Raw genomic sequence first — 25,533 nt, 5'->3', positions numbered from 1 at the left:
AGTTAACATCAAACAGGCAGGCTTTCTTTACACAAAGATAGAGAAATAAAAGAAAAAGGATGGGGTAGATCGTTAATGTGAAGTGTAACGGGTGAATGTTGAATTTAAGATAACAACGTGAAATTGTTGCCAAGGCAACGTTTCTCTATCTATATTACGATGGAAATGGGCAAAGCAGTGTCGGTAGGCTTATACGAAGGCTTGATAGACGATGTTGTTGTTGTTGACGACGACTGACTGGAGCTGTTGCTGCTGTTGCTATTCAAGTTCATTTTCATAGGAGGTGATGTCCAGGTATCCCAATCACGATCACTGGTACGGTCGCCAAACACACGCAGGGCGCGCACGCGCAGATAATACACTCCTCCAGACGAGACGGTGCGCACCTCCTTTGACGAAGAATCTTGCTCAACGTATTGGCCAGTCCACACCCAAGCCTCGTAGGGAGTGGATGAGGATGTGGCCGCCTTTGTGTTACGCGGCAGCCATTCATGCGTCGAGTCTGCGTTCATTGCATTATAAGGCACAGAGCCGAGCAATTTCTTGTGTTCATCGAGCACCTGGACGTCGACGAGCGGTGTTCCCGTCAAGAGACGTACAAGCAGCGTCGGCCATCGTCCAGGCGAGTAGTGACCGGTCTCCTTGGTACCGAGGATAGAGCCATCTGGGTTGCCGATGCTAGGGAACGGGTATGCCAAGTCAGAAGAACCGCTGGACCGATCCAAAATGGGAAGGTCGGTCATGTTGCCAATCATTCCAATATACGGAATCGATGCAGCAATCGATCCATTGTCCAGCTCGACGCCAATGTATCCGCCGTAAATCGCGTGCGAGTTGGGCGCAAATACGTGCGTGGAAACCTTCAAGTTCACTTGCACCTCTGCAGAGCCGCCAGCAGGTACGCGCAGCTGGTTCTTTGAAAAGGTGACCGTCGCAACTGTTGGATCTTGGACTCCCAAGCTGATAGGCTCCTGCGGTGTGAAATCCGACGCGTTTTTCAGATCGTAGCCTGCTGTTGTGAGCGCTGCGCCGTGGACCATTCGGAACTCTAGCACTTCCTTTGCATGGTTGTAAATGGTGAGTGTTTGCGTGGGTTCAAAGTGCTCTGTATCATTGAAGCTGAGTGCGCTCGGCGAGACGTGGAACTGCGAGAGACCTTGCACAGCGCGCGCCACGTTGATAGCGCCTGCACCTTGGCGGACGGGTGCGTCGCCTAGCGACGGGTAGGCGAAGACAGGCGATTTGACTAATAAATCAAAAATATATATCTAATTTAGCAAACAAGTGACGCGTTGTATAAATTTGAATACAAACGTACGTGGCGATGCAAAGTTCAAGAGCGAGTCCTTGACTATCTGGGCAGTCAATTTCTGGCCTTTGAACGAGTCGACGAGCAAGGCAACGTAGGCCGATACCAAGGGAGCAGAAGTGGATGTGCCAGACAGGAACCCGTACGAGCCGAGATTCAACGGAAAAGTGCTAAGGAGATCCGAACCTAGAGCACAAATCTCAGGCTTGATACGAAGTTCGTTGGTAGGGCCGAGCGACGTGAATCCTGCAAAGCGGCCTGCTTGCGACTCAGGTGCAGGGACGGACACGAGCAAGGATGTCAACTGGGCTTCCAAGGGCCGATCATGCTTCTTCTTCTTTTTGTTGCTGCTGCTGTTGTGAACAAACGCAAACAGTTGCTTGGCATCAGCGCCGCTGATAAACGCAACAGCGGGGGATTTGGAGGAGCTGCCGCTGCTGCTGTAGCTGGTTGGTGACGAGTCGTTGCTGCTGGAGTAGGCGACGATGACCGATGCCTTTGAGTATGCGGCTATTTGTTTGTCCAGATTACATCCGTCCTGAGGTACAAGCACAATGTTGTCATCCACATCCAGGTCCTTGTCAATACATTTATCGTCACTGTCATCGGAAGCGAAAACAAGACTGGTCGCGTTGGGCTGGACAAGGGCTGAGTTGTCGATGGTTCGGTACGGGATGGCTAGATTATCAGTCTTGTACTTGCCGTCAATGCGTGTAACATTTAAAATGTACGCTGGTAAGTGGGTGTTCATCAACGAGCCGACAGCGATCACATTGCGACCGGTGGATGGCGAGGCAGCCAAGAAGATGCCACTGGTGCCGATATTGCCAGTAGCCACGACAACTGTAAAACGAAGGGATTTAGTTATTGTTATTGAGGAGAATAAGTAGTGACAGTTCCTACCATGCACGCCGCGAGCAACCAAACGATCGGCAAATACAGCCAGAACATCTTCTTCCCATCCACCATTCTCGCCTAGCGAAAGGTTGATCACATCCATGTCGGCCTTGTAGGCCATCTCCATGGCCTTGATAAACACATCGGTCGTGGATACCTGCGACTTGCATCCAAATACTCTGCCCAAAAGGAACAAAATTCAGATCATCCTGCCCTCTCTGGCAACTTTTTTCTTTTCCAAATGTTTTATACTTTACTACATACCTCCACATGCCCAACTGTGCGCCGGGCGCAGCACCAGTCCAGTTCTAGATGGCTTGGATTAGTGTACAGATACCTACGACTTTTAGCCTTATACTTGCATAGTTCTTATCGATCGCACCAATGAGTCCTACAGCAACGGGGTGGGCGATATAAAGTTATTTCTCAGCTAATAAACCCCAAGATCGCAGATCGCCTTTTTCTCTTGGCATCTCCTCTTACCAGTGACGAAGGTACCGTGACCAGTCGCACCGACTATGGTTTAGCCACGAGCGTCGGGTTATTTTAGTTTTTGTCGTCGCTTCTAAATATATAAATATATGTCTACTTGCCTGCACCGGCGGGACAGTCGTCAAGCGGGTCGGCGTCGGGACGAATCGAGTCTGGGCTGCCATCATAGTCGTCGCCTACGAGATCGTACCCGTACGCAATCCGGCATCCTGTTCCGAAACATCCACCCAATGCAGGGTGTCGATAATCCACACCTAATTTTTTCACTGTGTTAAATCCAGTATCATTTTGAGCCAGCCAGTGATGTAAAAGACAACTCACCCGAATCAATGATACCCACGCGCACACTTGACCCGTCAACGTTGAGCTGGCGGGAAGCATTGCTGTATCCAGTTAATGTCTGAATTTGATCCTAAAATACAGAACAGTCATGTCAGTTGTTGCACAAAGCGTCGGATTTGGAGGCGATCATGATGGCTTACAGGATCAAGAGGCTGAAGGGTACGATTGTTGTTGTCGTTGCGATGGAAACTAGCACCCGCTGTCGCGGACGGACGAGTGTGATGACCGACCTGCCATGCATTGACTACATCCTTGTGCGACAGCGCGCGCTTCGCGGCGGCTGGATCGCTAAATTCAACAGAGGCACCGTGCAGGATATCCGAATCATAAGTGTAGCGTACTTTTGCACCGGGATACGATGCAAAAAACTCATTGGTATCTCGGCCTTGCAACTCGACAATGTAAGCGTTCGGTTGCTTGCGGATATACGAGGACGGAGAAGACGACGTCGACGACGATGATGACGCTTCTGTACTGCTGCTGCTCAGTGTTAAGAGCAAGGCCGCAGACAAAGCTAGTAGTTGCCGATACATGTTGATTTTCTAAAAACTCGGGAAGCCCCGATGCAAAGAATCAGAAAAAAGGGGGGAGGAAGAGAGAGACAGGGGAATGAGAAAGGAATAAAAAGAAAATGGAAAAGAGAGAAGTAACGTAGCAAAGAGAAGAAGGATCGTCAGTTAAGGAAAGAAAGAGAAAGAGGAAGGAGCGGTGGGTGGTGTGAGTGCAAGCAAAAAAGAAAAAGACAGAAAAGAAAAGGCTATGGTCCCTGCCTTTGTTCTTTTCTTTTTCTCTCTCTCTCTCTCTTTCTTTCTTTCCTCTTTCTCTGTCTTTTTCATATAACACGATGAAGGGCAGCAATCTACGCTAAATATAGAGACAGAGTGCACGGCTCTGTTGCCTACCCCGGCATGGTCTGCTATTTTTCACTACTCCGCACCATCAACAAACAACAGCAGCATCTCCCTTTCTTTCTTTCTTGTTTTATTTACTCTCGAGACTACCACCGCCGTCGCCGCCGTTTGTCTCGCTGAGCGCCTTGACCTGCAAAGCGAGCGAGTTCTCGATAGCATCACAGTAATTCTGGTACTTTATGATCTCATGCAGCAGATATTGGGATTTATTCTCCCAATTTATCATGGCTCTTGAACGTGGTGCGAACTGTCAAGATAAGAGAAAAAACGTGAATATTGTAGAAATGAAAAATGACATCATTTGACCTACCCGAATCTCCATTTTGCGTTTAATATCACGATGTTTGTCCAACTCTTGATTGAGCTCTTTGACATGTCTGTGCAACACTTCCAGCTGCGCTGTTTCCTCCAAATAACTAGCGACGCTCGGCGGCATGGGCGGAAGCCATTCCTGGACTTGCACAGGCGGGTACAATTTGTTCTCCTGCTCGTCTTCTTCTTGAACATCTTCCAGGCACGCGCCCCATCCGTACTCGAGATTGCTCACTCCTCCCGACAATGGCTCCTTGCTTTCGCGCGCGGCCCAGTAGTTGCACGTTGACACCCATTCTAGCACTTGCTCTGCTGATCCGCCCTGAAATAGATACACGCCGCCGTTCGGCTGCTGCAGCGCAAATGCATGTGGACGGTGCCGGCTGTACCCTGACGGGAGTGTGTTTGACAGTGTATGCTTGAGGTCGATCTGTCCTACCATCTCAGCATTGGCCTAAAGATATATATATATATGTATATATAAGGATGCCAAATATTTACTACACTTTAGAACACCTACCAGCCAATCACCGCCTCCTACAACGGCTGGAGGATGCTGTCTTGAAAATGCATCGGCTAGATTATTCTGGCTCATCGTGATACCACTGCGGATCATGTATGTTCCTCCGTTCGTTGCTCGTTTGTAATCAGAAGTGCTGCTTCCGTCTAGCTTGTACATTCTGATCTCACCGCGGTCGACAACCATGAAACATTCCTTCCATTCCCTGTGTCGTGCCTTCTGGTTTGCTCTTTCGAGTAAATGTTTCCGGATAATCAGGCCTTCCTTATAGTAGGGCGGTCCGCTTGCGTATGAATTGGGGATATCCGGGTTGTGTAAAAGCGACGCAACCGCCTGGTATGTTGTAGTGGTATGCTGAGTGAGTTGAGAGCTGTGTGAAAGGCTTGAAGAAAGTGATGTCTTGGATCGCCGTCGCTGGACACTGCCAGTCGACACTGACGTCTCGGGCGTAAACTCAGCCTCCGCCGCGGTTTCGTTGATAGCCATGCTATCTCGTCCACTTCGCCACATGACCGATCCAACGTTGCGTTTAAATGCGCCAGCGCGTATCTGCAGACTTTGTCTTCGTGATTGCTTTACATGGACTGCTGCTTTCTTCTCTTCTGCAGACATTGGGTGGAGAATTTGACGGTTTCGAACAGACATGTACATTTCCTTATAAGTTGATAAGTCTTAGCCACAGTGATCAACAGGACAATACATTTTTTCTCTCTCTCTTCTATCTCACCTTGAGCGCGTTCTCAATGTCCATACGCCACGAGCGGCTTTTGGATGTCAAGCCATGGAGGTATGTGCTTGAGGGTATATCGAGTGATGTGACACCATAGCTACGGTTGGTGCTTCCGTTGCTTGCGGAGCTTTTGCAGCTCCCTGTCCGTTTCAGACCGTGCACGTTCGAGTCCATAGATCGAAAGGTCACGTTACTCGCCCTAGGATCGGTCTCCTGCATTGTCAGTGAGGACATGTCATCGTCTGCTTCGTGCTGCTGGCACTGCGCGCGGATGGCGTTCATTGTGTTCCGCACAAAGGCAGACCGGGACATCTTTTTGTGATCCCCTGCAGCAACGTGCAGATCTGTATTTAGAAGCAGTAATGAATATACAATGGCATGCACCACATCTAGTAGAACAAAGAATATAAGCAATTAACGGTCGACGACCCAAACTTTTCGTTGTTATTTTACCTTGGCTTCCAAATATACAGTGAGGATTGCACTCCCAGTAACGATGCGCGAATGCTTCCAGTACGCGATCAATCTGTTGCGTTTCCGCTTTCAAATGCAACCTTGAGCATAATTTTCTACCACAATGAACGTTAGAGTTTAATGCAACTTTACAGCTCAAAAACTCCTAGTTACCGAAATGCCTCGTCCAGTCGCATATTTGTAAAATCAAAATGAAGAAAATAGTATTTTAATATCAAGTTGCTTTGTGGTTTCCTAGTGGCGACATGAATGTAAGCCTCAGGTACACTCATCCTGCTGTCTGTTTGTTATGCTTACCCGTTTCCGATCCACTCCACAATATGCTCAAAATTGGTATATACAGTTGCATCCTGATCCCAGATCCTCTTTGCAACGCCCATGGCCTGCCGATGGACTTGGTTGTCATCTTGTTTGTCGTCGTTCCTGTTATTACTGTCATCCGTTTCCACGACGCTCAACGGCGGCGTCGCAGGTGCGACGACGGAATCTGATTCGCTTGTTTCCGCGGTCAATCCGATACTTTCTGGAGTTTCGCTGTTCTGATCTGCAAAGTGCAAGGTGCTAAGGATGAGTCCGCCAGCTGAGCCGTAATGGTTGCCGCTCAGTCTCTTTGATAATCTATCGCCCGCGATTTGACTATCATGCTTCTCCTGCTCAAACAACTCGTCCACGTCCGTGTTGTTGTTGTTGTTCCTTTTTGTGATCTCGTCTGCCGATAGTGACCGCCGTATCCGCGGTCGTGCTTGCTGCAGGTCGCACTCGCTCGAGTGCCGTATTAAGGCATATGCAGAGTTATTGTTGCATGGAGGCAGGCTGTTGGATTCATTGTTGTTATTGTTGTTGTTATTGTTGTCGTTATCACAGACTCCCTCCTCTTGTTGTTTTTCTGCCGGACAAAACCCCTCTCCCTCTTCTTCCTCCTCCTCCTCTTCTTGCTCAGTTCCAAAAATAAGTGTTTCTTTCGGGATGATAGGTCGCTCAATAGCACGGTTGTGATTGTCGTTCTCCTTGGCACCGGTACTACTGGGTACAAATAGGGGTTCCGATTGAGCGATCGTCGTCGTTGTCGCTTCGGTTACAGTGGTCGTCGTCGTGCCTGATTGTGTCACCGCCGGATCTATTGTTGGTCTAGGAGACTATTTTTACTGCTGTGAGTATACCATTTATCTGATGCACACACATGAGCTGTGATGGATGTGAATACCTTGCCAAACGTACGCAAAAACCGACCGATCGTCTTTATACCGTTTCGCTTGATAGTATATCATTAGGAACACTGTGAAACAAGGCAAACAAAAAATACCCCGAAAGCTGCGGTCATCGTACCTTGTTGCGTTTTCCGTCATTTAAGGGCGGTAGCGGTTTATTTTCGTATCTATTTAACGCCGGGTGGGGCGTCGAGAGGTTCTTTTGGTCGGCCACATTGATTGTATGCGGCGGCGGCGGCGATTGCTGTTGCTGTTCGGGAAAGTTGGTGAAAGAGGGATTCTCGTCTGGAAACCACGACGATTGCGGTCTTGACGCGTGCAACTCCGTTTTTCGAAATCGGTCAGCGAGTACTGATCGTGGAGGGTTTCCCGACATGAGAGGAGGGGAAACGAGTTAGCGAGGAAGAGAGGAAAAAGAGAGTAAGAAAGAAAGAAAGAAAGAAAGAGCAAGAGGGTACCTCGAAAGGAGAAGGGGTGTGGGGAGGTGCGTTATGCATGGCTGGGCGGTCCGAAACATTGGTCTCTCCCCAACTTGCTTGGGCCCCCTTATTCTTTTTCTTTCTTTCGGGGCCTTGTCCAAAAATCGCTCCATTTCCGCTGTTAGTGCTCTTTCTCGCTCAACAACGGGAAAACAGCTTCTTGGCACACCCGCCGCCAACTATAAAGTTTACTGGCCCACGTTGACCTCCTGTACCTCCATCATCAACTGCTAATTCAAGACTAAATTGGTTTCACGAAAGTCGTTCTCCTCCTTCAGGGCCCACATTTCGAAAGGTGTCACAAGGCTGCAACATGGACCACCCACCACTTTGTTGTTCAATGATATTGACAATCGGCGTTCCGTGTTACAAAGGAGGAGGAGGAGACTACTATGAGCTGATTGTCGTACACACTTGCAGCAAGCTTCTCTCCTGATCGTGCGAATGGCAACAGCGCGTGATTCGGTTAGCAGGATGCCGTCGCGGGAATCACAACGCAGGAACGACAATGGCTTCAAGTAGTACAAAGATCGGACATTGTCCACGCTTTTGACTAAGGACAATGGATGCACACGAGCGGTCTTCCTTTTTCGACCGACCCGACGGACAGACGGTGCCAAAGATCTGGATTTGGCTTCAGGGCAACAATAATGTCTTTATTGTTCGTATCATCGAAGAATACTTTTAATGCCGATCAAAAGATGGATATAAACATACAAACATACATGCAGTTCAAGTGCCAAGAGTTTCAAATATTGCAAGTGAGTTAGAGAAGATGATGCAGTCTACAACAATGGCACGTTGCCATCCTGGAATTCTATTCTACCCAATCGGAGGGAATCACGCTGTCTGCTCCAGGTCTCTATAATCATCGACTTGAAAAGCGAATTGATTCCACATCCAGTGATATCCAGCCACTGGAGCTTCGGTAGGCGAGACACGAGACGTCCAATGCCTTCTTCGTTGGCTCTGCTCAAAAATGCGACCGAAACGTACTGCAGATTCTTGCAGCTATCCGCCAGTGCAACCAATCCATCGTTTGTCACTTGCCAGCAGCGAACCAGATGTAACAGCGTAAGATGAGGACAGCTCGTAGCAATAGCGAAGATGGTCGCATCCGTCACGTCGTAAAGCGAAGTAAGTCGAAGATGTGTGAGAAACGGCGACTTTGTAACTGCGCGGACGAGAACATCGTCGCTTAGATACCTGCAGAACGAAAGATCCAAGTGCGTTAAATGCTTGTTGTCACAGACGACTGTACTGAGCCCGGAGGATGTGAGGTTGCGCGCAAGAGGTAACCACAGACCATGCAATCGGTCCGGGTTCTGGATACATCCCACTGCACCGTCGCCCAACTTCTCGCATCCGCTCAGGTCTAGATAGGCTAGGTTGGGACAGTGGCTCACGACTGCAGCAACTTGCTGGTCCGTGACAGTTGTTAGCCACTCTGCTTCCTTTTGCGTGGTATCAATCTCGGCGTAGTTCTCGTCCTTGTCTTCCAAGCCCGTACGTTCTAGATCAACAGGATCGCGATCGTAACCAGGAGGCAGATCTTGTCGATACGAAGGCACCCGCGTGGGATACAGAGGCGGTGACGGATTCAGAACAAGCGAATGAACGAACTGACCAGCCCAGGGTCCGATACGCTCCATGGTATCTACGAGACAGTGCCAGTGATGACGGGTGCAAATGTACAAGGTATGGTAAAGCCGTGGCATTGCTTGATCATACCAGGCTCTTGAGACCTGCGCAAGCGTGGGTAGAGCCGAACGTGGCATTGTTTCTATAATGAGCCCAATGAGCTCGGGTGGCAGTTGTTTCTTGCGATGCTCTGTCATTTTAAAAGTGGGACAGTGGGAGACAGATGGGCCCTGTTGCATGAAATTTGTCGTCGGGCAGAAAATCTCCCCCAATCAACCACAACATTACATTCAAATGAAAAAAAAAAAACCAGATGTTTATCATTATAGGTATACAAGTATTCGTCAATACTGCATCAAATACACAGAAATCGATATATAATTAATTAGAAGGAATGCGAGCCTTGATCCATTCAAGGTAGTATTCGTAAGCTTGCTGCTTCTCAGGCTGCTTTTCGTTGTGAACTAGTAGAAATTTTTTAGCATCAGCCTTATTCATCGCGTTCCCAAAAAGATTACATACTTTCATGTTTCAATCCTTCCCAGGACTTCATTGACTTGTCACTGCTGGAAGTACGTTCGTAAGCTGTCTTTGTGCCTTCATATGAATTGACCTGGTCAGCTGTGCCGTGCGAATAAAGGATGGGTTTGTGAATTTGGTCCGCCTTGGTGAGCAAATTCTTGCCAGCGTCCAAAAAACCTCGAACTTTTACAAAAAAATCTCATTTTAGCTCTCGTGTTGGGGGAAAAAAGGTATTTATTGTTCTTACCCGTTGCCAAAGTGGCATAATCGTGCACCAAGGGATCACTTTCAAGTTCTTCGGCTACCTTGGGATCGTGGCTCATGGCGTTGAAATCCAGGCCTGCCTGGATAACAAAGCTAGGCACAATTCTAGCAGCAACTTGAAGCGGGTAGTAACGCAAGGGCGAGATAGGCATAGATAAAGTGACCAGCGGAGAGGCAGCAATGATGCCTGTCACCTCCTTCAACCCATCAAACTCTTTCTCGGAGGAAGCTGCAAAGTTCATGACCAGACCACCACCCATGCTCTGTCCAAACAGGAACAAGGGGATGTTTCGGTTTCTGACCCTGTGGATGGCATCGTTGATATCAGCCAACGCGCGGTGGTAGCCTTGGTTGTTTCCAATTTGCTGCGAACGCTTGCCGGTCTGCCCAAAACCTCGCTGGTCATAGCCGTGGCAGTAGATACCATGTTCGGCCAGAAAAGTGCAAAACTCGTTGTAGCGTCCAATGTGCTCGCCAAAACCGTGGATCAGCCTACCGTCATTGTTAGGAACTCGCAAGCAGGTCGACCACACAGTTTAACTTACAAGAGCTGTGCGACGGGTTCTGTCGTGGGAATCCAGGTCTTTGTGAAAAGTTCGAAACCGTCAGGAGTCTTAATCCACTCATCAGCAGCAGTAAGGGCCGGAATCGTCATTTCTAAATGTTCTTCGTATTATGTAAAGTGAAAAAAAGGAGGAGGAAGTGGAGTTCGTCGCTGCCTGCATGATAATCAGGAATTTCACATGACAAATGAGGATTCAGGTACCCGCCGCTATCAATATTTGTAACGCACAAACTTTGTCTTGCACTGCTTTTTGCCTAATAAACGACACGATTGCGTAAGATAGATCAAAGAGTTTGTATACATATTAATATATAAAAAATTAGGTGGATAGTGCCAAATCTACGATTTACGAGATGTGTGTATGCAGCATAGTAGCATCGTCGTCGTTATCGAAACATATTACGTTACCCTCCACAATTACAACGAAATGCTTCCAAGTAAAGCATACTGCATATTTAACTTATTGGAAGAATTGGATGGGAAATGTCTAAGTGGGGGAAACTTGACCGAAAAAGGCGGCGCATAAACGAACGACGTTAAAATTTTTCGGCTTTTTCGTTGCCATTCGCCATGGGAGATCAAACCGACGTGGTTGAGCAAGTTTTGACGCAGCTCAAGGAGATTTACAGTCCCGAGAACCTTGCCAAGGATGCCTTCTTCAAGGAAATGACTGAACAAGATCCCGAAGGCTGTAAGTAATAGGCGATCGGGATCTGTCACGTTTACATATTCGGTGTATGTTAAACTGTATGCCACTGCAAAGGGGTCAGCTTGAAGCGTTTCGGTGCAATTAAGCGATTCAAGACTATCATCGATGGCAACTTGGATTATTTCATCCAGGCAGCTGAACGCTCGAACGGACTCTTCCTGATGAATGAAGAAAAGACCAAACTTCGCAAGATCCCCGAAGAAGTTTTGGAAAAGGAAAAGAAGGAGGCTCAAATGGAGTCCAAGAAGCAAGAATTTATGGATTACATTTCATTGCAGAATGCGCGATCTATTTATGCGGCAAGTGATATGGCGTGGTTCGGCAGTAGTAATAGCAGTGGCTGACCCAAACGATCGATAACAACAGAAAGGTTTCGCTACCAACGCCGACAAGGAAAAGATCAGCAAGTTCTTTGCAGAGTTTGGCCGCGTGCTTCGACTAAAGATGCGTATGGACGAACAAAAGAAATTCAAAGGAAGCGTGTTCGTTGAATTCGAATCAAATGAGGTTGCAGAAAGCGTAGCCGCAAAGGAGGATTTGAAGTTTGACGATAAACCACTCGAGCTGATGATGAAGCAAGCATACGTCGATATGAAGGCAGAAGAAAAGTACAGCGGTCAAGAATGGAAGGGTCATGAAAATCCAATCAAGTATGTGAAACATCTGGTAGAATACGAAGGTGCAAAGGGCATGTCATTCAAGGAAATCAAGGTAAGCAAACGAGGGATTATAGAGTGCACATATACAAATTACTAAAACGAATATAATTGCAGGAATTGATTCGGACAAAGGCCGAAGTTTTATGTGTGGAGCCGTTGGAAGGCGAAGGCAGGGGCGTCGTGCAATTAGCAAAGACACCTGTTGAAGTATTTCTGAAGAGTCTTGAAGATAACAAGCTCGGAGCGTTGACTTTCCGCTTCGCCGATGGTGTGTCTCTTCATCATTTCTGATGACCAAGGCCATTGCGATTAATTAATCAAACTCCTACTACTCTTAGAATCATCTGCGCGTGAGTTTAGAAAAGCACGAGAGAGCCACGACAAGAACTATCGTGGCACCAAGCGGAAACAAGGAGGAGACGGCGGACGTGGTGGCCGTGGTGGCCATGGTGGTCATCGGGGCAGAGGAGGAGGCAGAGGCCGTGGTGGCCGCGGTGACAAACGTCAACGTACCGAAAACTCGGCATCGTCATCACCGTCATCATCATCATCCGCACCAACAGTCGCGGCAGCAGCGGGAGCAATTCCTCCTGTAATTCAGAGCTCATCATCAGCGTCATGATCATGAAAAAAGAAACAATTATAGATTCTGGGTCCCACCACTGTGCAACGTTACATTTCATGTCGATCATTGTAATATTTGATTGTTGTCTGCTTTTTTCTGTTTAACCGGACATACACAAAACTTTAGCATTTTCACATCCAAGCAGTGTGGGAAACAGATTTTGCATACAATAAGATTAAATTCGTCAAGATGCTTTGCAATGAGGTCATATATTTAAGAAAAGTGATCGACACCGCAACAGCGTTACATAGAGAGAGTACGAACCTCCGGGGTCTTTATTGCGTACCCTGATTTTATGCAAGTTCTCTTGTATAGACATATATGTGAGTGTATATGGGAATTCGGGGCATAACGTACAAGGCAATAGTATAATACAAGAAGGGTGATGGAAAAAAAGGGGGCCACTGGAAAGAAAAATAAAAAAAGAAAAAAGACAATATGTAAATACAAATGAGACACCTTCTCTCTAGTAGTAAGTAATATCATCATCGTCATCGTCGTCGTCGTTCATCGTTATGTCCACCATCATCCATCATCATCGTTGAGCCGGCATATGTGAAAGTGGAGAAGTAAAAGAAGAGAAGAAGAAAAAGGTAGAAAAGCAAGCAAACAAGCAAATAAGGAGCGACGTGAATGGAAGCAGCAGCAAGAATTGATTGCTGTTTAGCAGAATGTGCTGACAATGTGAGCGAGCTGCGAGAGGCCGGTTTGACTGTGCGGTGGAGGCAAGATGAATCCTCCGGCGGAAGACGACGAAGACGTTGACGAGGTGGATGAAACGGACGAAGCACGGTGACGTACAATTGGTTCAAGTGGCTCCGGCTTTGGGAGCATCACAGGAGGGGACAAGGGGGCGGCCGCGTAGTACGGGGAAGGAGGGTAGCACATCTGATTGAGTGGATGCTGGTGATCATTGTAGACATGAGCCTGGTAGTGCAGGCGAGGAGTGGGTACGTAGTGGTGTTGGTGCTGGTGATGCTGTCGTCGGTTGTGATACTGGTGTCTACGGCTCTTGGGTGACATGTGCGTTCGATAATGCTGCATCATATTGTCCTGGCGAGAGAACCGTGAAGGGCATCCGGGGTAGAGACACCAATAATTCTTTTCACCCGTGTGGATACGATTGTGGCGAGCCAAATGACCACTGTTAATGACAATGCGTTTTCGTTAGAAGACATTATTATTATTATTATCTATGTCATTTGTGTCAAACGAAAAGTACCTTGTCGTAAAGCTCTTGTTGCATCCGGGTTCGGTGCAGTGATACCGACGACGACCCGCAGCTGCAGTAGTTGTTGCCTTGGAGCTCGGAGTAGTAGGCACAGTGTCGCAGAGCAGACTGATTTGCCGTCCTCGGGCGTCCCTGACGGAGAGAGCAGAATCTGATCGGATCATTGTTGCTATAAGTTGAAGGAGTACAGTGGAAAAGATAGCGAGAGAAAGAAATATATAAAGAAGAAAGGAACACTTGTAGATAAAAAGAAAAGGACGAGCTCTGGGTTTAGATAAATGTATATATATATGTTTCCGCCCCATCTGGCTAGCGACGCATTTGGAAAGCATCATTTCTTGCTTTGTATCACAGGGCAGCACTTTATTTTTCGAATCCCCTTTCTTTCGTGAGGATATCAGCGCACTGATGCAAAGCAGGCGCAAAATGCGGGCCGAGACAAACTAGTAGAAGAAAACGTGGTCGCCATGTACTGTATAACCCTGCATTTAAAGGGAACTGGAACGTGGTTGTTCCAAAACCGTTCAATGGAGAACGTGGTACAGCACACTGGGAACAATTGCCCATTCCATGTATGAATGGATTTACAACCCGCGCCAACGCACGAGATCTACACGTCTATGTGATTTGTTACTTGTCTGTGCACCCCGTCGTGATGGGATGGGCAAGGGAATAGTGGAAATTAAAGAGCGGCGAAAATCTCTGTTTGGACCCTCAATATGAGCCGTTCGAAGGGTAGGAGAGTCCCTGAACAATATAATAACCAGCGGACCAATCGTATTGTCCAATGCTCACCGGTGGCGACAAACAGATGCCTTCATCGAGATCCGGTTAGGACCATCTAACTAAAAGCGACACTTCGTGTAATTGACACAACCACAAAGGCTCCCTCGCCGCAACGTGCCAATGTCGTTCAAGGGGTAAGGCAACCCATCAAGGGAAACTCTCCTGCACGCTTTTTCTCTTTTTGCTCAACCCCCCTTCCTGGCCAAGTTGATCTTCAATCCGACGCCCACGCAACTCCGCAGTTGGATCGACCGTAGCACAGTCAATGTTACACACACACCTATTTCCAGCGACAAGTTGGTTGCCACCCACCCACCCCGTTTCCAGAACTCCCTCGTCGGACGTACAGAAGCACATGGCAGAACCCCGAGTGTAACCGCAACGTTTTCAGGGACAAGGACGCACGTTGTGCACCCTTAAGGGCGATCATGATCGCTTAACTGTTCAACCGTTTCAGGTGAACGACGAAAAAAATAAGCTCGGGAACGGCATTTTGGTCAGAACCGGGCAGACAGACACACTCGAGAAGATCATGGCACAAGATCTCCTTACACAGTTGCTATTGGAATAACTTGGATCCTTGCCTGTTAGTAATTCTACACCGTGGCAGTGGACAGAAAAGACCAAACAAGTCAGCAGATATGCATATTACAATGAGTGTTACATTCAATTTCATATATCCAGAGTAAATAGCCACATTCTTTTTTTAGATTGTTCGGTGTCACCAACGCTATCATCTTATTAACTTTTCTATTTTTTACTTTCTGTCTGCCGCGGAGCTGTGCGCAACAACAACTACTATTACTACTACTTATTGTGATAGAGACCAAGCAACGAAATTATAGCAACGCTGTGTAGCTCAGCGGCGGCCCCGCTCTCGGTCCTTTTGTCTGTACAGAGTCCTTCTCTGCATTTGGTGATATCCCGAAACCTTAATCACCGGGGATAACACGCTGCAAAGAGCAATTATGACTGTCTTCTCACTTCTGCAGCACCCACTTTTGGCTCAACCTGTACATAAATCTTTTGCACATACATCGCGCATTGTCTGTCCTTCCATCCCACCCCCTTAACTTTCACTCTCCCTAGCAACATCGCATCGAGACATTTCTTGTTTTGGTACACACTGTGACAAGATCCTGACCTTTTGGCCAGGAGGACATGTAGAATAGACTCGCATATACAGTATATCAAAAGTAACGCTTGTATCTGTCGTTACATATATTATTCAGTGCGAACACGCACACAAACACGACATTGTTAGAAAATAAATGTATGCAAATGCTTTTCCTGAGCCCAGTTTGAATTCAAATACATGTTCGTCAATGCAAGCCTAAAAAATTTTCCAGCAGTTATAATGGTCAAATAGGATGATTTCTTGTTTTGTATCTCATTTGGGACACAACAACGACACCACCTGCATAATTCAAGTGTCCCCAGCCCGTTATCTAAAAGCGTACGTAAAGAAGATGCGAAGCATTTAACAGGCATTATTTCTTACTAATATCCGTTTGTCAGGTAACCGAGTAAGGAGACGTTGGCAAATGGCGCTAGAAAGCGAGGAAAGAATTTGCTAGCTTTTTCTTAACCGGTCTTGGGAAGGACAACACTGAATTTCCTATCAAAGGCACATAAAGTAAAGCTGAGCGGATGAAAGCCAAAGTATACAAGCAAGCTAAAATAAAAACCGAAAAAAGTCAGGAGATATGCAAAAAACGCGGAATCATCGAACGTTATATCCGAAAGTGACATGACGTCTCATTCGAAATCACGATATCGGGGGGCCGCTGTCCTCAAATGTCAAACAAAAGAGTGATGCAGGTGAAGCTTATGCACGGGCCATGCAGAGTGCAATGCTGATGCTGAAAGCCAACTGGGACAATATCGCTACCGTAACGAGGGCGCAAAGCACAAAGAATATCGGTGTATACTCATCGTGGACATATATATCAAGGGGATTGCTAAGATAGGGTCAGGACACCCACCGACCTGTAGTTTCTGTTATTGTTTGCACAACATCCACCGTGAAATGATCTGAATACTCTTCAAAGGCAAGAAAGACAGATTTGGAAACTCCCCAACCCGGAACTTGAGAAGGCCTTTAAAGGAAGTTTGAATTCCTTTAACGAGATATCTTTCAAATTCTTATAGAGCCTTGCAAACTCTTTATATTACGCTATGTAGAGTCTCGCAGCTCCATATGTAAAAGTATATTTCTACACACTATACCATGCTAGTTAAACGATTTTTATCTGTCGTCAGCTGGAAATTCAAATAAAGTAGATAAAGCGGTCAAAGAAACGTCCTCTTTAACCGCTGCTCCACCAACATTGCTTTAGACCTCTGCAACTCTGTCCTCTTGAAGGTTGATTGCATCGCCCCAATCGATGCCCCTGCAATTACATTATTTGCCGGTACAGGCTCTCCCAGTAAGAGCCGCTGCTGAACGTCGTCTTCAGCGTTGACTTGATTGGGATAGTCGTACTTGGTCGACAGGCGGTAAAATTATTATTCTAATGACCAAGCAGCTAAACGCACCCTCGCATCCGGCCCTTGAATGGTCTGGCAAGCTGCCTGAATCAGCGGATACCTGGAGTATCTGGATGTGTTCCGGCACGCTTGCAGTGCATGAATGGCGATCCCAAACCATGCACTGAAGACCGCATTCCATCGCCGGCCTATTCGATTATACTATAAACGGGAAACCATTAGCACGAATTCTAAAGCAAGATTACAAAAACGAGCAATCTTGAATATCAGCGAGTCCGCTATGCATCGCCGCTTGACCAAAAAGTTGACATTCACTCTCAAGCGCACCAGATTACAAACAGCTGATCGTGACTCTGAACCATCCGTAAAGGATGTGTGGAGTATTGGCAAAACCATGGCATCAATTTTCTAGAGAACTGTATTTTTGTAGATGAAAGCGGTTTCAACAAACAAACGGTTCGTCCTGTTGCCTAGTCCAAAAAGGGTACCACTGCTGTTGCGGAAGTGCCTACTACTCTCGGCATAAATCTGAGTATCTTAGGTTGCATTTGTAGCAAAGGACTTGTTGCACTCTCAACAGCAGGTGCCAATGCCATCCAAGAAGCGCAAGGCATCCGGAAAAATCCTTGGGCGTTCTTATGGAACAACAAAAGACTATTTCGCTTTGCTTCCGGAATATATGCTGAAGGTGCTTAACGATTGTGGTTAGAACACTTAGTAGATAAAGTTTTTGTATGTGAAGACTGTGTGATATTTCACATTCTCTTAAGTAGAAAAGATGTCTTGCAGCACACAATCAATATCAGACACATACAAGCTGTATTACAGGAATAAGTAGAAACAAACATATACATATACATATACATATACATATACATATATACTTTAGCATCGACTTTTCATTTCTTGTTTCTGCTCTCCTTAGTCCGCAGTGACCGCTTTCGCTCAAGATCGCGACTCTCTAGAACTTTACTCTTCCTCTTCGTCATTGTTTCCCTCAAATCTCTGGTGGTCTCCAAAATGATATCTACAAAAAGGATTGTTAATGAGTCAGTGCATATGAAGCCAAGTCATCTCACATATAATGAATACCTTCACTGTTAGAAGCTGGCAAGGATGCAGATAACAAACATGGAGCAAAGTAAGTATGACGGTATAATTAATGCTTATAAAGTTTTTTCCTTTACCCTTTCATATACAGGAACACTATCATCTAATTCCTTATCGTCGTTATCGGCCACATTGATGAATGTCCATGTTTTTCTGCGAGACGCATCATCAACACTAGAGAAGCCGTCACCTTCCTCAAGGCAAAAATCAGGTGATTTTCTTCCTAGAAGCACAAAAAAGTAGTGGTAGTTGGATCCGTTAGTATATATGTTTATCTTCAACAATACATAATGCAGGCCATTAATATCATCCTTACGGCATAAGTCATTTCTGGTTGTTGCAGCTGATGTGGCTGATGTCTTTATGTTGTTGACTGGACGAACTCTATCATAAACAATCGATTAGCGTATTGGCAAATTTCACGTAAATGTGTACGTTTCATGCTCCATTTCTCATCACCATATGCATATTTCCAAAGATTGTACCATTGTACTGGGATAGGAATGTCCAACGATCACTCGATTGGCTGTAGCCCGCGGAGCTTGCGAAGCGAGTCGTATTTAAAGGAATACGCACAAGCTCTTTGATTCTGGATGGCCTCCGTCTGGTACTTACGACGGAGGCTACCCGGTCATTCGACGCCTTACACAATCAATCCCATGGCCGTTCGATCGTAATATCGTTCGACTCGACAAGGCCAAGATTGATATTATTAGCATTCACATGATTTTTAACCAAGGTTGGAGTTTTCTGCTTGATATCACGCAGATCTTTTTCTTTGAATGTCTAGAGATGAAAGAAAGATAAGATTCTTTCTGTTTGTAATCATATCAGAGACGTATGTAGAATCCTTTACCTTGTACTTCATTTTTCGCAACGTCAAGTAAGTTTTTAGGCCAGGAGATATAGTCTTCTCTTTCAGTAAAACTTGTAGAGCACCCTGGTACTCTTTTAAAAGGTTTTGTAGTGTAGCGTAGCTGGCATCGGGTAGATCATATCCCTTCCAAATGATAAAGTTGTTCGAAATCCCATTGATTAAGCACGTATTCTTTGAAGAAGAGATGGTAGTCAAAGATTATCACTAGAAATGTGTTTGTTGTAAAAAGCTGAGGGACACATTATTAACGAAAAGAACAAGTCCTGTCTTATGTCGGCTTTTTATTTTTACGAGTGTGACCTTCTCAGTTTACCTCCTTTCAGGTATAGCATTATGGATGCATATGTGTGAGGACTCTACCGAAAAAGAAGGTAAAGCATTTGAGGGTATGCTGAAGGATTTTATTTAAGACATACCGTCAGCTGTCCTCAGCTTATTCTTGGATGCTTACCAGCTTTCCTTGGGTGGCAAAAATCTGCAGCAGATCGTAGTAAGGTATGCAGAAAAGAATAAGCAGCTTTCGATCTTATACGTGAAGGCGACCTATTGTTACAAAATATAAATTAGGCAATAGTGGACTATCTGGGCTGGCCTGGGATAACATAATATACACTAATCCATCCAAACCACACCATCTGGATACACCGGTACCACAATTTCCAAAGCGAAATGGCGCTGTTTCTGGTGTATGACTATACCATTAATAGGAATGATATCAGACTGGCGAGTATAAACATACTTAGAAAGAAGACCCATTGGTGAGCTTATTCTGGTATTAGGTATGTTCTGGCCCCCGTGACCACAGAAGAACTTTTATCCTATCCAATTGTGCAGTCAAACATGCATGATGACCATTCCCTGGTTAGGGCAGCTTTAGTCAAACTAGATGCTGCTTGTCGAAACCGCAGAGTTCTCTTCAACAACAGAATCGTCTTAGCACCATATGGATTTGCTAGGATTATTGGGAGCGCACAGCATAAGAAAGCCTCGGTACCGACAACAGAGCTATCCAACCACCATGAAACTGGAAATCTTAGATATTCGGAAGACGATGTACGCACACACATCAGCAAAAACAAGTCGAGCTTTGCTTTCAATGTCCTTTCTGGCGTCTATGAGCATGTCTCTATTGTTCTCTTCTTTGGCTTATCAAGCCCATCATCTTTTTGGTATACCTTGCGGTGTCAATAGTTATTTAGTTATCACGTTTCCCTCGTTTGCTTATGATTGTAATGGCCCTTGCTACAATCCGGCGGCATCCCTCCATACATACGATCGCCGATGCATTGAGCGTAATTATAAGTGGATAAAATATGTGCACGGTTGAATAATATTCAAAAGAGCATCATCCTCCCACCTCTGAAATCCTTATTTATATTTATTTTGTTACTGTGGAGAAAATACGTGTAGAATAGCATGAATACAAGCTGCTTGCGATTGCGATTTTCGACCGAACGTCAATACATAACGCATACGTGTTCGATATCGTCCCAACATTTACATTCTTGTCATATCCTATTTATTGCTAGCAATAAATCTATAATTGTCGGTGCAATAATACAAACAAGCCGGTGTTATTGGAAAGCTGGGTAATCCTCAAAATAGGTCGATTGTATTGTACCCATTTGGACGATCACGACGTGAATGCGTCCTGACCTTCCTCTTTTGGGGTCGGAGCAGCAGGTGACGTCGGTGCTTTCCATGCAGAGAGAGACAAGCGAGCTTCGTCTTTCCTGAATAATATCACTCTTCTTTCATCCCTCGTGAAATCGCATACTTAGAACAGATACCTGCAATGGCATCTAGACAATCCACACCACAGGGTCATTCACAAGGACGATCATACCAGTTTAAACTCGTCCTGCTAGGTGAGATACAACTCAGTTGCGCGAGATGCAGCGGCAAGCTGGTGTACAGTTACACACCGGCTGTGTCTCGCTTCATATTCTCGCCGAGTATTTCATTGCAATGAATCTCACTTGAACCATACACTGACATAAACATTTAAACAAACGTAATGTTTCTAGGCGAGTCGGCTGTCGGAAAGTCTAGGTAAGATGCCAAATTACATAACAGCTGATCCTTGGCAATGGCGGAGAATAACGATATGCTGTTAGCTTGGTGATGCGCTTCGTAAAAGACCACTTTGATGAATACAGAGAAAGCACAATTGGAGGTAAATTCCTGCTGCCCGCTTCGTGTAGCGCGGCTCTTTGTTTCAAACCGTTTGTCCCCGTTTTGCTCACATTGTATTTTCTGTTGCACACAGCTGCTTTCTTGGCGCAGACGATCTCCTTGGATGATAACACCATTGTGAAATTCGAAATTTGGTATGACGGCAGTTAAATCGATGTGATCTTCTTTTAGCTGATGTGGATGTGTTTGCAGGGATACCGCAGGCCAAGAGCGTTATAAGGTACAAAAAGAGGAGGAAAAGAAAAGACGCCAGGCTTGGTTGGATGCGAGCAGTGATCATTAATCGCTTGCTTCATTTTAGAGTTTGGCCCCGATGTATTACCGTAATGCAAACTGCGCCGTCGTCGTATACGATATTACACAAGCCGTGAGTTTCCCTTCTATGGCTTGAAAATCCAATAGAGATTAGCTAATATTCTCCTAGTCTTCATTGGAAAAAGCAAAAGCTTGGGTAAACGAACTGCAGCGCCAAGCTGATCCCAACATCGTCATTGCCCTGGCAGGAAACAAATGTGATCTGGAAGCCCGAAGAGCTATCGAGACCCAGGTAGGCGCGAATCTGGTTACTGGTAAATAACATGCGATAAGTAATATGCTGCCCCTATTAGACCGCTCAAGAATACGCTGATGAGGCTGGATTGCTGTTTTTTGAAACATCGGCAAAGACTGCACACAACGTGAACGAATTATTTACTGCGATCGGTAGGTTGAGATACCCGGAACTAGGTAAATTGCAGAATTATGCTAATCCACTACGCAGCCAAAAAGATGCCGTTGGACCAGCTTGCCGATAGCTCTCGTGGAAGAAACCGCGGTCTCAATGCGCGCGGTGGAGTTGATCTCAACAGACCAGGCAATGCCAGTGGATGTGCCTGTAAGTATAGCTGCATGCCGTTGATATCAAAGTGCAAGATTATTTAATACAAAACTATCTAGGTTAAAATATTGAACGATCATGAAGAAACATGCGGAAAATAGGGTATTCTTACTCAAAGTCATTGGCGTGTTACCCTCTCCGTTTCTTTATTATTACCTTTTTTCGTTTTATTTTTTTCTTCTTTTCGCCGCTGTACCAGTCTCTACCTCTTATCCTTTCCTGTGCACGCGCGAGTAGCTGTTATCTATATCTCTTTCTCTCTTGTGTTTTCCACAATCTCTCTGTCTCTCTTCCTCTCTCGATTCCCCTTCTCGATTTAATACAACTGCTTGGTTGACTATATACGTCTTGAAATAGTATATAAGCGTGGGCCCGTGCGGGGAGTAGAGAGTGAAAGTTTCGCCGCAATGCCGAGCCGGTCGCGCCTTTTCCGCCTGGAACCCACCACCCTTCTCTCCGCCATGGCCTCCTTGAGCCGAAATGCATGTCTGCTACTCTCGATATTTCTAATCGCCAGACTGTTCACCTTGGCGTGGCAGAATTCCGACACCGTTAGCCGGCTGCATGCCAAACGCTCGCTCGATGCTGGACTGTCGGCAAGCAATGAGGTGAAAAGTCTACTCTTTCCCTGTTAACTGAAACCCGAAGAAAACTCTTGTTCACACACATATGCATACATTGTATTTTCTTTTTCTTGCATATGCGTATAGTGCGATAACATTATATATCAAAACGACCAATGTGCTTTTGCAAAGCAGTACTGCGCCGGTACCTCGCCGGGGTTGATAGACTACCTGGAATGGTACTTTTGCGCATCTGGAGTTGCACGACCTGTGATATTTATAGTTTTGGTGAGGCCTTACCTTTGTATTTTCCTTACTGAGGTGCAAAAAATTGACTATAAACAATGTATGTATAACAGTGTGCATGGCTCTTATTCTTGTTCGGTTTCGTTGGCATCGCTGCATCCGATTTTTTCTGCAAGTATTTTATTTGACTACTACCACGATACATTTGTCTAATCATTGAAATAGGTCCAAACCTTCAAACTATTGCATCGGCCTTGAAACTATCAGAGAGCTTGGTAAGTTCGCTCAGATTTTCTATTGTATGTCATGAATTATATTGTAAACCATATATAGACTGGAGTTACCTTTCTCGCTTTTGGAAACGGAAGCCCTGATCTATTTTCGACATTCAGGTAGAGTTCATCGTAATGCATATAAATTATATATACTGATGAGAAATAATACAGTGCAATGCATGCAGACATGGGTTCATTAGCACTAGGTGAACTCATCGGAGCAGCTGCATTTATTGTTAGCGTTGTAGCAGGGTAAGAAAAAATATAAAGATTTTGTGATCTTACGCCTTAAATTCCCTCGTACGTTACAGTTCCATGTGTGCTATCAAGCCATTCCGGACAAAAAAGTTTGGATTTCTGCGCGATGTATCATTCTTCACCGTTGCGATTATTCTCTTAATGGGAATCGTTGCGGATGGTTTGATTTATTTGTACGAAGCAATCCTGTTGGTTGTCTTCTACGTTGTCTATGTATTCGTCGTCGTAGGCGGCAATTATTACATGAAGCGGCGGTCAACCTACAAGAACCTGGTGCAGCGAGCCAGACTTGAATACGAAGAAACTGGTCCCGAGGTCGACAACTTGCTGCGAGGAAATATGTGGGATGGTAATGGACATTTTTTTTTTACAAACATCATGTCGATCTGCTGCTATTAACATTTATATGTGAATTGCAGAAGAACTAGTCGGCGCCGACGAGATGGAGCTTTACGATGAAGGATTCGAAACAGAAGGCTATCACAGACAGCGCGGATCAGCGCATCCAAAGCTTAGAATCCGCACATCGTTGTTCTCGGCTATCGAGGTATGTCGGATATTGATGCTAGGAGGAAGGCTAGATATACCAATCTATGAATAGTTTCAGGACGTTGTACGATCCCTTCAACGTACAAATCATCGCTTCACCCATCATCATCATATACGTTCCCGAGCACCAACAACCACGACAGCAGCAGATGTAACCAGCGACGTACCACTGAGCCCTCGAGGTGCTATGCCACCAGATTCTGCCAGCGAGCACGGATACGCAACCTACGAGCCGTCGCAGCAATGCCTTCGCTTAGGAAGAATAAAACTACCTATCGATGTTGTTGATTTGAACGAGATTTCTTTCCACCTCTTCCCGTCTGTCGCCAACTTTAGCCAGAAATCTATCTACAGCAAGATCAGCTCTATCATATCCGTGCCTGTCATCTTTTTACTTGCTGTTACGTTACCTGTTGTCAAGGAGAGCGCTGTAAAGCAGAACAACAGTGTGAGGCTGGACGATGATGCTATTGCGATGTTGCAGGATATCCCAGCAACGGCAGCAGAGGAAAATGATCCAGCAGAAATGAACGAATTATCAGAAAGCACAGCAACGTGGAGCCAGTGGATGACAGCGACGCAGCTTGTATGCGCCCCAATGTTTTTTGCTACGGTTCTTTCTGTCAACGATGTCGTACCCGCTGTGATTATTATGCCCATCGCTGCTGTGTTGGGCGTTGCAACTGCCATCTTTTTCAAATTAACCACAAATCCGGCTGTGCAACCGCGACTGTACTGGATGATGTCGTTTGTTGGATTCAGCATTGCTGTCGTGTGGATATACGTTATTGCCAACGAAGTTGTGAGTGTACTGCAAACAATTGGTATTGCACTCGGAATTAGCGATGCTATCCTCGGGCTTACTGTTTTTGCAGTGGTAAGTACACAATACTTGACATTAACAACCTGACCATGCTCACTTGCATGTTATATCTAGGGTAACAGCTTGGGAGATTTGGTAGCCAACGTCACGGTTGCAAGGATGGGCTATCCAATGATGGCCATGAGTGCCTGCTTTGGCGGCCCTATGCTCAGTAAGTAGTAGTAGTAACCTTGATATATTTTTCAAGTGCTAGACTGAACCATGCACGCACAGATATTATGCTTGGTATGGGTATCGGTGCAACGTACGTTACTTCACAACGTAATGCACCCTACGTTATTGACGTGTCCAAAACCATCCTTGTCTCTGCCATTGGACTCTTGACGGTCCTGGTTATCCTGCTTGTGTTTGTTCCACTCAACCACTTCCGGATGTCAAGAATGTTTGGGCTGGCATCCATCATCATTTACTTGACATGCACTGCTATCAATTTGTATATCGAAATCACTTCTTGAGAGATCTTTTTGTATACCTGTCTTTATTTGTTAGATGTTCCCTCGTCCTTGACCCTGCTTTCTTTGTCCAATATGTAA

General features: G+C 45.8%; 10 protein-coding genes across 10 annotated transcripts; 5 read left to right on the top strand and 5 right to left on the bottom strand.

Moving 5' to 3' along the window:
• Positions 1-149: 149 nt before the first annotated feature.
• Positions 150-3,573, bottom strand: VTP01DRAFT_2770 (uncharacterized protein; the record flags this gene model as incomplete). The annotated part of the gene is made up of 9 exons (XM_069381268.1): positions 150-1,246; positions 1,319-2,152; positions 2,213-2,385; positions 2,471-2,514; positions 2,569-2,597; positions 2,690-2,722; positions 2,800-2,952; positions 3,020-3,110; positions 3,181-3,573. The coding sequence occupies 9 exons, from the start codon at positions 3,571-3,573 to the stop codon at positions 150-152; spliced, it is 2,847 nt and encodes a 948-aa protein (XP_069236977.1).
• Positions 3,574-4,021: 448 nt separating this feature from the next.
• Positions 4,022-7,571, bottom strand: VTP01DRAFT_2769 (uncharacterized protein; the record flags this gene model as incomplete). The annotated part of the gene is made up of 9 exons (XM_069381266.1): positions 4,022-4,198; positions 4,262-4,717; positions 4,784-5,437; positions 5,511-5,902; positions 5,967-6,082; positions 6,141-6,221; positions 6,285-7,123; positions 7,192-7,239; positions 7,314-7,571. The coding sequence occupies 9 exons, from the start codon at positions 7,569-7,571 to the stop codon at positions 4,022-4,024; spliced, it is 3,021 nt and encodes a 1,006-aa protein (XP_069236976.1).
• Positions 7,572-8,459: 888 nt separating this feature from the next.
• VTP01DRAFT_2768 (uncharacterized protein) lies at positions 8,460-9,512 on the bottom strand (the record flags this gene model as incomplete). The annotated part of the gene is made up of 1 exon (XM_069381265.1): positions 8,460-9,512. The coding sequence occupies one exon, from the start codon at positions 9,510-9,512 to the stop codon at positions 8,460-8,462; it is 1,053 nt and encodes a 350-aa protein (XP_069236975.1).
• Positions 9,513-9,696: 184 nt separating this feature from the next.
• VTP01DRAFT_2767 (uncharacterized protein) lies at positions 9,697-10,756 on the bottom strand (the record flags this gene model as incomplete). Its single annotated transcript, XM_069381264.1, has 4 exons — positions 9,697-9,779; positions 9,838-10,020; positions 10,085-10,593; positions 10,647-10,756. 4 exons carry the CDS (start codon positions 10,754-10,756, stop codon positions 9,697-9,699), a joined length of 885 nt encoding a protein of 294 aa, XP_069236974.1.
• Positions 10,757-11,236: 480 nt separating this feature from the next.
• Positions 11,237-12,656, top strand: VTP01DRAFT_2766 (uncharacterized protein; the record flags this gene model as incomplete). Its single annotated transcript, XM_069381263.1, has 5 exons — positions 11,237-11,357; positions 11,430-11,674; positions 11,742-12,086; positions 12,149-12,302; positions 12,373-12,656. The coding sequence occupies 5 exons, from the start codon at positions 11,237-11,239 to the stop codon at positions 12,654-12,656; spliced, it is 1,149 nt and encodes a 382-aa protein (XP_069236973.1).
• A 666-nt stretch (positions 12,657-13,322) lies between these two features.
• On the bottom strand, positions 13,323-14,054 carry VTP01DRAFT_2765 (uncharacterized protein; the record flags this gene model as incomplete). Its single annotated transcript, XM_069381262.1, has 2 exons — positions 13,323-13,803; positions 13,882-14,054. 2 exons carry the CDS (start codon positions 14,052-14,054, stop codon positions 13,323-13,325), a joined length of 654 nt encoding a protein of 217 aa, XP_069236972.1.
• A 3,254-nt stretch (positions 14,055-17,308) lies between these two features.
• VTP01DRAFT_2764 (uncharacterized protein) lies at positions 17,309-17,875 on the top strand (the record flags this gene model as incomplete). Its single annotated transcript, XM_069381261.1, has 3 exons — positions 17,309-17,530; positions 17,597-17,650; positions 17,708-17,875. The coding sequence occupies 3 exons, from the start codon at positions 17,309-17,311 to the stop codon at positions 17,873-17,875; spliced, it is 444 nt and encodes a 147-aa protein (XP_069236971.1).
• Positions 17,876-20,948: 3,073 nt separating this feature from the next.
• On the top strand, positions 20,949-22,290 carry VTP01DRAFT_2763 (uncharacterized protein; the record flags this gene model as incomplete). Its single annotated transcript, XM_069381260.1, has 10 exons — positions 20,949-21,021; positions 21,181-21,205; positions 21,271-21,329; positions 21,423-21,483; positions 21,542-21,569; positions 21,651-21,716; positions 21,774-21,896; positions 21,958-22,051; positions 22,110-22,223; positions 22,286-22,290. The coding sequence occupies 10 exons, from the start codon at positions 20,949-20,951 to the stop codon at positions 22,288-22,290; spliced, it is 648 nt and encodes a 215-aa protein (XP_069236970.1).
• A 24-nt stretch (positions 22,291-22,314) lies between these two features.
• On the top strand, positions 22,315-22,563 carry VTP01DRAFT_2762 (uncharacterized protein; the record flags this gene model as incomplete). The annotated part of the gene is made up of 1 exon (XM_069381259.1): positions 22,315-22,563. The coding sequence occupies one exon, from the start codon at positions 22,315-22,317 to the stop codon at positions 22,561-22,563; it is 249 nt and encodes an 82-aa protein (XP_069236969.1).
• Positions 22,564-22,633: 70 nt separating this feature from the next.
• VTP01DRAFT_2761 (uncharacterized protein) lies at positions 22,634-25,455 on the top strand (the record flags this gene model as incomplete). Its single annotated transcript, XM_069381258.1, has 11 exons — positions 22,634-22,834; positions 22,937-23,077; positions 23,149-23,206; positions 23,261-23,310; positions 23,369-23,427; positions 23,482-23,562; positions 23,622-23,917; positions 23,988-24,115; positions 24,170-24,994; positions 25,055-25,151; positions 25,214-25,455. The coding sequence occupies 11 exons, from the start codon at positions 22,634-22,636 to the stop codon at positions 25,453-25,455; spliced, it is 2,178 nt and encodes a 725-aa protein (XP_069236968.1).
• Positions 25,456-25,533: the final 78 nt, after the last annotated feature.

Source organism: Rhizomucor pusillus (assembly GCF_041956525.1).
Source record: "Rhizomucor pusillus strain CBS 183.67 unplaced genomic scaffold VTP01scaffold_14, whole genome shotgun sequence".
NCBI lineage: Eukaryota > Fungi > Mucoromycota > Mucoromycetes > Mucorales > Lichtheimiaceae > Rhizomucor > Rhizomucor pusillus.
The sequence above is the reverse complement of the archived record's forward strand: the minus strand, read 5'-3'. Positions and strand labels throughout refer to the sequence as shown.